The 10,603-nt window shown below is 41.8% G+C and overlaps 1 protein-coding gene across 1 annotated transcript in view; it reads left to right on the top strand.

Moving 5' to 3' along the window:
- Positions 1–10,603, top strand: part of LOC102233681 (semaphorin-3D-like) — a 52,289-nt gene that overhangs the window by 39,611 nt on the left and 2,075 nt on the right. The window contains exons 12-17 of the mRNA XM_023325159.1: positions 363–585; positions 2,997–3,085; positions 4,736–4,777; positions 5,281–5,438; positions 6,778–6,842; positions 10,368–10,507. Of these exons, the coding sequence (XP_023180927.1) occupies positions 363–585; positions 2,997–3,085; positions 4,736–4,777; positions 5,281–5,438; positions 6,778–6,842; positions 10,368–10,507 (717 nt within the window). The remainder of the gene's footprint in view (positions 1–362; positions 586–2,996; positions 3,086–4,735; positions 4,778–5,280; positions 5,439–6,777; positions 6,843–10,367; positions 10,508–10,603) is intronic.

Below are 10,603 nucleotides of genomic sequence, written 5' to 3' on the forward strand. Positions count from 1 at the left end.
TTCATGCATGTTTGAGAAATCTTTTAATCTCCATGGCCACCATTCAACTTTGCAAAACGCCTGGTTGGACCTAGCCCCGCCTTCAAGACCCAGCTCCTCCTCTGGGCTGCAGTTCCCATGCTTAAAGCCACAGAGGCCCAATTTCAAGACATTAAATCAGGAAGTCAAATTTATTTTAAGTCATGTTCGACTTTAAAACAAACAACTGAAGGTAACATAGTTATTTGATGTGCTATAAAATGGATAATACTGCCCCTTTAAAGTCTGACATCCCAGATCGTTTTGGACGGGTCAAGGACGGGTTCGCTCCTGGAAGCGGACCCGTCCTGCCGTTTTCCTGATGTTGTCATCTCTCCTCTCAGTGTCCCAGTGAGACGTACGACGCGTTGCTCAAGTCCACCAAGGACTTCCCAGATGAGGTGGTGAGCTTCATGCGGCAGCACCAGCTGATGTGGGACCCCGTCCTGCCTCTGGGCGGCCGACCCGTCCTGACCCGGGTCAACTCACCATACCTGCTGAAGAGGGTTGTTGTGGACAGAGTGGAGGCTCAGGACGGACCGTACGACGTCTTACACCTGGGGACAGGTGAGGAGGGATCTTTATAATGATTAAATTCATTGGATCACGTTGAGAATCAGCTTGTGGTCAGTGAATGTTCACTGGGTCCGTTTTGAACATCTGTATTCTTTGCTCCAGCTGCAGAAACCTGCTGTCGTTACAGAGAAGCGCTGCTGTCAGATAAAACGGTTCTGGTTCTGTGATGAATGAGAGGTCATTTAGTGGCTGGTGACAGGCCGAAGGGGAGAGGGCGCAGAGCTGCTCCATATATCTCCTCTAAGTGGATTCCTCTCCTTGACCTTTCACCCCACCCCATGAACTGCACATTAACAGCCTGAATAAAACCTGCCCTCTGTTTCACAGCAGAACTGGAAAAATGTCCTGCACTTGTGTTCACGCCTCATGGATTTGCTAGAGATCTTCTCCTGGAGCTCTGAAGCTGAAGCTGGTGTGTTGGAATCAGACAGCAACAGGTCAGGGAGGGGGGTCTGGTTCAGTTCAGCAGGGTGGGGTTCTAAGCTCTGAACATCCCAGAGCTTTGATCAGGTCATCATCTGGATATGGAGACAATGGTTGGACATGTACCTTCCCCATAATGCTTATTTCATATCTTTGTAATTATACTTACTTATAAAGTATTTGATCGTTAATCGTCTTAGCTTGTTAAAAGTGTTTGCTGCAAATCCGCGGTTACACCGAGGGCTGCCAGTCATTATGATTAACGGCTGCTAACGCCGTATCTTTCCTCATTAAAGTTATACAATGTCTGTTTGTGCAGCCTTATGGCAGCACCTTATGGTTGCGGTTTATTAGGTGAAATAAACCGAATAGAATCGATTAGGCTACTAGATGTCTGCTTTTTGACAGGCTTTACTGCTTTACTGTAGCGCGTTGGTTGTTTTGATGTCTGCTGTGGTGAAACCGGCAGAGTTTTGAAGAGCGTGACGTCACATGAAAAGGGTTCCTCTACAGGACCCGTCTGCAGGGTGTCTGAGTTCTCCCTTACAGACAGAAGCTCCAGGTGGGAGCCGGTTAAGGTGGCTTGGGCGTCTGGTTAGGATGTCTGGGTCTCTCTGTCCCTATGGCAAGACCCCAAATTTAGCAGTGGATGATGGATGGACAGGCAGATGGACGGATGGTAGAAATGGATGGATGTGTGAGTTTTTATCCATCCAGCCTGGTGTTTTAACAGGGCAAACTCCAGGCAACGGGCATCTGGATCTAAAGCTCCCAGGAGGGTATTTGGTTTCTCCATCAGAGCCAGCAGCTCGTCCCAGCTGGGGGAGTGATAGTAGAAAGGTCAACGGCTCCCCAGTGCTACCACTCCAGTTTAGGCCTAGGATGTCTCTGGACTGCGGGAGGAACCCAGGAATCTGATGGGGGGAATATTTCATAACAAAATATCTTGTTGATATAATCCTGAAACATGTGGAGAGTAAAGCTCCTGTGATGATGAGATTTCTTCTGGACGTGCTAACCTGACCTCCTCAGTTCCCCACACAGGTGGTTTTGACTTTCTTTATTACTAGTTTTCTGACAGATTCATGATCGTTGAGGTTGTCCATAGATGCTCATGCTGCACAGGAGTTATAACTTCAACTCTGTTCCCTCATTTCTTTGTTGATCAACCTTGAAAGCACAAAGTGAAATTTATTGAATAGAAGTCAGTATCGTCTCCAGCCACAGTGCTGTCTCAACATCTAACTACAGGAGACATTTTAAAGGAACAGCAACACATAGTAGCAATTTATTTAAGCTTTACATCATGTTATACTTCATCATGTTAACGCCTGGGTGTACCTAGCTCCACCTTCGAGGCACAGCTCCTCCTCTGAGCTGCAGCTTCAGAGATCCCACCACGCAGAGCAGCCCTTCCCCATTCAGCTCCTTCAGACTAGCCAGCAGCAATTAGCAAACACCTGGAGGACCTGCTGAGCTCATTAGAGGAGCTACTTCTTAATGCAACACTGGTAAAAACATTGTTAAAGGGTTAATAGAGGAGTCGTGTTGTGATGACTTCCTGGGCAGGAGTTTTTAAAGAGACAGTGCCCCAATTTCCAGCCTCTAAATCAGGAAGTAAAATTTTCTTTAAGAGATATTTGATATATAACAACTCAATGTAACAGTTACTTGACTGTGCTATAAAATGTTACTCTGTGGCTGGAATAAACATAATGCTGCCTCTTTAATGTACGTTAGTTCAAAGATTTGTGGAGCTGAAAGGCAAGTGGCACAAAATGAAAATCTTCTATGATTTTTACATTTGGCTTTGATTTCTTGAAGCGATGGAATGAAATAAATAAAACCCTCTGTCCAAAATCCAAGCCTTTCTGCAGGATTTCAAAGCAGTGACAGTTTGCTATGGCCCAATGTGTGTGTATTATTTGACAAGTCAGAGCTTTCACCATCTGGGTTCTTCTTGCTGTGATGTTTTCCAGACGATGGGAAGGTGGTGAAGGCTGTGTCAGTCATCAAAGACAACTGGGAAACAGAGGAGGTCATTCTGGAGGAACTCACCGTGTTCCAGGTGAGATTATTCAGCCTTTGAGGTAACTTCTCTGCAGATTGCTGCATCTGGACTGGACCTTTAGGGCTGAAAGCTTGTTCCAGTTCCTCTTTGTGCTCCTGTGCCAACCATGCTTCGTGTGATCTCCCACATGAGGCCCTCTTCAGGCTCCCAAAGGGACATTTTAGTCCAGAAACACATGGAAGGGCACATATTTCCCAAAATCATCTGTGTGAGAAATGTTAGTTAGGGAAGACGAACATTTTTTTAAGGATGGAGCAAACCTAGGTGGAAGGAAGATGATTATAAGAGAACAGAACAAACTGATTTCCTGGTCCGGTCGTCTAAACTGCTGCTGGTTCCTCAGTTTTCTGCAGACGCGGATAAAATAGCAAAGTAGCCAAGAAATTACTCAGTTAAGAGTAGAAAAGTATTTGGTGAGAAAGTTACTCAAGTACTGATGAAAATATAAATTATTTAATATTTTAAAATTACATCATCAGATGCACCAAAATATAAAGTTAAGTGAATTTTTATTTTAAAGACCTAAAAATTTATTCAAGAAAATAACATAATTACAAAATAAAATATTTTCAAAATCAATTTCTTTAGCAAAAACTGCAGGTGTGTTTGTGGTGACTTTCTTGGTTAAAATATTATTAGTTTTTCATTCAGTGAAGTTACTCAGAGTGGGTAGAGAATCCAAACATTTTACTTAACTGAGAGTAGCGATACTTCATAATGGGATTAACCGAGGATAATAAAAATAATCCTAATATTGCTTTTTTCTCCCAAATGTTACTCAAGTAAATATAGCTAGTTACAACCATCTCTGGTGTTCTGCTGAGTCAGAGAACAGCCAGATCATTGTTAAAATACCTCCAGTAACCCCCGCCCTCCGTCCTTCACTCGCCTCAGAGAGGTCAAAGGTCGTCGACTCCTTTTGTCAAACACTGAAACAAGTCAGTGACCCAGAAAAATGGAGCTGTGGGGAAACTTTAGGCCTCTGCAGAAGAAGAAAGGGACTCATTTGATTTCTAATCTCTGTAGGTTTCTTGACCCCGCAGTCAGTCGTAGTATTTTATGTTGCATTCCTCGACCGCCGCCCGCCTGAAAGATGACTGCTGTTAAAGAAACTCAAACAAGCTCAGGCGGGATCATGTCAAATCAACGGGTCGGCCTTTAATCCTGCAGGTTTGTCCTCAGTCATAGTTTCAAGGATTCATTTCAAATTCATGATGTTAAAGCAACCGCTACAAGTTAGAATAAAGAGACTGTGTCCCCCAATTAGTGAATTATTAAGCAAATTAGTTTCAAATTGGACTTTTTCTTTTTGGTGTTTACATTTTTTGTTGGTGTCATTGATGTCCTTCAATAGTTTTAATGTAATTAGTACAGCAATAAAAATTGAAGTAATAACTCCTTAGCAAAAACTAATGAACAGAAGTGGTCTCAACTCACACCCCTGTGGGACACCAGACATAATTAATTAAAAAATTTATTAAATTTTTCATGTAGTTTCACATTTCAGTTTGAAATTTTACTGAAGGAAACCTGGAATGATTCAACCTGAAACTGCTGTTGTGTTTCAGCAACACGTTCTCATTGTTATCAAGTCAAACATTAATATTTTTAATTTCTCGCTGGTGATCATATTTTTTGATCCCACAGATTCCGACTCCTATCCTGAGCATGGAGCTGTCGACTAAACGGGTAGGTGTCACTTTCTCATTATTTTTGACTTGCTAACCTTTTTAAAGGAACAGGATTTTTCTTTTTTGTTGTTAATAAACCAAGCAGTTATTGAAAGTCAGAAAAAGTTGAGCGTGAGGTTCTACCACTCAAATCTTTCAGACTGAATCTGGTTGATAAAAGTTTTTGTTCTATTTTGTCTTTGTTTTTCTGGAGGAAGCTAAAAAATATAAAAAATAAAATGATGAGTTGCAATTATTTTTTCCCTTGCATTTGGGTTTTAGTATCAGAGAAAATGCTTCTATTTGATTCAAACATATAATTTAATGTGAGAGAAGCTCGTTTAGTTGTCAGCTAGTTCAGCTAAAAAAGACAAAACATCCCAGATTTTGGAAGAAGAACAGAGGAAGAGGAAGCGAGGCGTTCGGGTCAGTAATCAGGATGATGAAGTGAGAGAAAACTGAACACAGATGTGGAGAATTAAACCCTCAGCAGCGTAATGAACCTGTGCTTTCCTGTCTCAGGAACAGCTGTACGTGTGCAGTGAGCTCGGCCTGGTCCAGTTGGGGCTGCAGAGGTGTGAGCTCTACGGGTCCGACTGCGCCGAGTGCTGCCTGGCCAGAGACCCGTACTGCTCCTGGGACGGGCAGAACTGCTCCAGATTCTTCCCCACCAGCAGGAGGTAGAGACGCTCAGTCCGGGAGGAGTGAGGTTACCAGCTGCCCCTGGTTTTAAACCTGCAATTTCTATTTACAAACACTAGATGGCAGTCTTCTCCTTAGTAAGCTAGCGCTAGATCAGGTTTTCTCAAACTGGTGGTCCGCAGGCGCCCCCTAGTGGTTTTGATTGATGCGGAATTGATGGAATTGATGCGTCGTTTACGACGATTCGATTCTTTTGAACGACTCTCAGTTGGTGAGAACTGTTCTTTGTTTTTTACGACTCTGATTTCTTATAATGCTCATACCTCAACAGATATTGTCATTTTAATGTAATTAAAAGTGATTAAATTAACTGAATACAATAGGTAAATAAATGGATGTATATTTTTTATATTTGATTTTGCAGAAGAGGATTTTTGTTTCTGCCAAAGTAAATCAAGACTATTTTTCTTTAATTGTATTTCTAAATAACTAATGTGCCTAGATGCTACTAATGCACACAACACTTGATAATAAAGAACAGCCTATTTTTTTATGTCTGTGTGTTTGCGATGATTGGAAAGCATAAACCACACTTTTCACAACATATTAATAGCTCAGAATGCCCAGAGTAGAATTGTTCATGACAGTAAGTGAGTTAAGAGTCTAATATTTTCATTTCAGGTTAATAATACTCATTCTTTGCAACACAATACCCTCTGTTTTCTTGTCTTTGTTTGTTCCGTGATTTTATTTTCCTTTTATTAATGTAATGTATCACACTGTATATTTTCTACTTTGATATTAAATTTTAAAAAAAGAAACCTGTCAAATGAAGAAGGCCGACCCGATGCAGATCCAGTGGATCCACACGATGTTTAAATGCTAAAAGAGAGAAAAAAAATGTTCTACTAAACTTTATTCAGAAGCATAAAGGTTTTTTTGCTCATTTATGCAACAAAAGAATTTGCACCTTTTTCCACTTTATATACTTTTTTTCCCTCTTTTCAACTGTTGTTGAAATTTTTTATAGAAAATATCCAGCTTCACAAACTCGCCATCAAATTGTTCACCAACGTTGTTCCACTTTTTGCAGCATTACATCCACAGAATGAGCTGTATTTACTGAGACCTTACTAAAAATAGAAAAACAAAAATGTTTTTAAAAATACATCTGAAAAGTGTGGCATGCATTTACATTCAGGTCCCTTTATTCTAACTCCCCTAAATAAAGTCCTGCCTTCATAAGTCGTTTAATCAAGTCCACTTGTGATTTAATCTGAAAATAAATGCAACTGTTGAGCAGTTCTGTTATTCAGACATTATTGATGATGAATTTTAGAAACTCGTCTCATATTCTGATCTGTGTTTGTGTATCAGGCGAGCTCGCAGACAGGATGTGAAGTATGGAGACCCCTGGAGTCAGTGTCCAGTCACTGAGGAAGGTAAAGATCTCCAGTTAAACTCCACATCATCCACTTCATGTCACATTTAGTTTGTAGCGTCTGGAAAAATTATGAAGCTGATCTGAAAACAACCAGTTGATCAGATCATCTCCAGTTTCCTGTTTAAATCACAGAGTTTCAATCTAATCAATAAGTTTTCATTTGGACTTTTGTTCCACGATATCTTTAAAAAATCCACGATTTTTTAAAGATATCTTATCTAGCATAGGGCAGCCTGTTCTTGCAGTTATAAATAGCAGTCTGTCATCAGGTGTGGTCCCTGCTAGTTTTAAACATGCAGTAGTGCAACCACTGCTTAAAAAACCTGGCCTTGATCAAACTGTTCTGGCTAATTATCGGCCTATTTCGAAGCTGCCTTTTCTTTCTAAGGTTTTAGAAAAACTTGTGTACTGTCAGCTGAAACAGTTTTTAGATTACAATGGCATTCTGGAGGTTTTCCAGTCAGGTTTTAAAACTCTTCATAGCACAGAATCTGCTTTAATAAGAGTTTTTAATGACATCCTTCTTGCATGTGATTCTGGTAACCATGTTGTTCTGATTTTACTTGACCTAACTGCTGCCTTTGATACAGTAGACCACGACATTTTAATATCACGATTATACCGCGTTGTAGGTATTGGTGGCACTGTTCTTAAATGGTTCAGGTCTTACCTGGAGGAGAGAACAATCTCGGTCAAGATTGGTGACTCTGAATCATCTACTGCTTCAATGCCTTATGGCGTCCCACAGGGCTCCATTCTGGGCCCACTGCTTTTCTCTCTTTATTTACTGCCTCTGGGTTCTGTCCTCAGGAAACATGGGATTTCGTTTCATTGTTACGCTGATGATTGTCAGATTTATTTGCCCCTGAAGCAAAAGGATGTACATTCTATCAAACATCTCCTGGCATGTCTAGGTGATATTAAAGCTTGGTTGGCCTTGAACTTTTTAAATTTTAATGAAAACAAAACAGAGGTGATGGTGTTTGGACCCAGTGGCTCCTGTGAGTCCTCCTCTGTTGACCTGGGACCCTTGGAGGTTTATTTTAAACCTGTTATTACAGATCTTGGTTTTAAGGTGGACAGTGATTTTAAATTGGATAGCCAAATCAGAGCCGTGGTTAAGTCCAGCTTTTATCATTTAAGGCGATTGGCGTCAGTGAAATCTTTTCTTTCCAGGCAGCATTTTGAAACAGTGATCCATGCTTTTATTTCAACTCGATTGGATTACTGTAACGCACTTTATCTGGGAGTTAGTCAGTCACTGCTCTCACGTCTGCAGCTAGTACAGAATGCTGCTGCACGACTGCTGACAGGAACTCGAAAGAGGGAACACGTGACCCCTGTCCTGGCCTCACTTCACTGGCTGCCGGTATATTTTAGGATTCATTTTAAAATTCTTATGTTTGTTTTTAAATCACTACATAATCTTGCCCCGGCTTACCTCTCTGAGCTTCTTCACCCATACATACCATATCGGTCTCTTAGGTCCGCAGATCAGCTGCTTTTGGAGGTACCGAGATCAAGAAGGAAGCTCAGAGGGGACAGGGCTTTCTCTGTCATGGGCCCCAAATTATGGAACAACTTGCCTTTGCAGGTCAGGGAGGCCCCTTCACTGTCCACTTTTAAAGCTCGTCTTAAAACCCATCTATTTTATTTGGCTTTTAACTCTAGCGGGATCTAGTTTTAAATTGTATGTTTTTTGTTTTTAAACTGTAGGTTTTTATTTTATTTATTTTTTTTTTTTTATTGTTATGTTGTGTTTTGATGTACAGCACTTTGTATCAGCTGTGGTTGTTTTAAAGTGCTTTATAAATAAAGTTGGTATGGTATGGTATGGTATCAGAGCTGCTGTTTGATCACTGAGATCTTCGTTAAGATCTTAAATTGATCTTACTTGTGGGCGGAGCTGGTAGAGGCCACCGAGTATTCATCCTTACAGAACCATAGAACCAGCTACTCAGACTCTATCTCTCCCTTCCTCTGAACAAACTCTGCTAACACACCAAGCGTCCGTCCTTCACTGTCTCCAACATCAACATCCCAGCTGTGGTTCCCCGAGTTAAAACCCTCAAAGTTCAGGACAAAACAAAAGTAATCAAACCTCTCTGGATTATCAGGAAGCTGCTGTTCGTCTCCTACAGTCCAACTGGTCAGATCTTCAGACAGGATGACCTTTGACCCAGCCGTGTTTGGGTCCAGTACCAGAGGAGTGTAGGTCACCATGTTCTTCATGTTGCTCCAGATGTTGAAGGCCAGGTTGCCCAGATGTTTGGCCTGGTCTATCAGAGCTCCTGAGGGCAGCTGTGGATCCTCCAGCAGGGGGCAGCGCTGGACTCTTTCCACTGCAGCCTTGTAGTTGTGCAGGAATGAGACGTCTGCAGCTCTCAGCTCCTCCTCTGTGGCTCTGACTGTGTCTGAAAGAGCTGCTATCTCTCTGCTCAGAGCCTCCATCTTCTCCTTCATCATCCCTCTCTTCTGCTCCTCTTCCTCCCTCAGTGCAGCCAGCCTGGCCTCCTCTTCCTCCTGCAGCAGTCTGTGTCTCAGTGTTTTAGTCTTCCCTGATGAAGGTGATCCTCAGGGTGTTTCTCTCTTAAGTTTTTCCTGTTGTTATTAAAATCTTGAGGCACATACAGTATGCGGCACCCTTTAAGGGATTTCTTTTGCATCTACAAATTTAGAAAAACACTGCAGCAGGCGTGTCCGGTCCTCGACAGCTTCCTGTCAGATACGTTCTCTCTTCAACACAGCTGAATCAGATGAACGGTTTGAATCACTGCTGCTGAGGGAATTCAGCCGTTTGATTCAGGGGTGAAGGAGAGCGGATGCATCTAAAAGTTGCAGGATGGTAAATCATGAGAACTCGTCTTGAGTCAGTATATCAGCTTTTTCTGATGCATCAGTTTGTTCCTGCTTTATTTCAACTGTTCCCTTTTTGTTTTCCCCTCTATGGCAGCTACGTTTGTTGTGGCTGTGATTCCTTCCTCAATGAGGCCTGAGATAATTCTCCTATCAGCTAAACGTTCTCCCTCTTCTGCTATTACATTTTTACTTTCATGAACATCAAAATCAGTTCTTTTGTTTCTTTTTGTGCATTCTGCTGTTTTCTCAAACCTCCAGTCCAGTTGGCAGATGGTCGCTTGTACCCGATTGTGTTGGAGGTTTTTTTCTGTTAAAAGACAGTTTTCCTCTCCACTGTCGCTACATGCATGCTCAGTACCCAGCATGCTCAGCATTGCTGGGAAGTCAACGACACAATGCAAGGAATTTTTCTACCTCCTATTAGATAGAAACTTTTAAAATTACTTTGAATAATTAATTGAGTGTACTGTTTGATAACTAGGATCAATTGGAATGTATATATGATTCAATTGAAAGGATATTTTTTTGTAATTTGCCTTGAGACGACATTTATTTTGAATTGGCACAATGGGAATAAACTAATTTTTTTTCCATCTATAACTCCTGTAGGGTTTCCGGTAAAAATTCAGATGAACACATTTCCTGTTTGCTGTTTTTCTGTCAGACTCCGACTCGGTGGAGGTGAAGGTGGTGTATGGGGTGGAGGGAAACTCCACGTTCCTGGAGTGCGTTCCTCGGTCGCTGCAGGCTGAGCTCCGCTGGACGGTGCAGCGCTCAGAGAGTCAGCAGAAAGCTGCCAGTCAGGTGTGTATTCAACACCTCAGGTCTGACCTTTGACCCACATTTACCTGCTTCCACCAAGGCTCCTCCAATACTTTAGCTCTGGTTCGATAAGCCTCT

Source organism: Xiphophorus maculatus, chromosome 20 (genome assembly GCF_002775205.1).
Source record: "Xiphophorus maculatus strain JP 163 A chromosome 20, X_maculatus-5.0-male, whole genome shotgun sequence".
Classification (NCBI taxonomy): domain Eukaryota; kingdom Metazoa; phylum Chordata; class Actinopteri; order Cyprinodontiformes; family Poeciliidae; genus Xiphophorus; species Xiphophorus maculatus.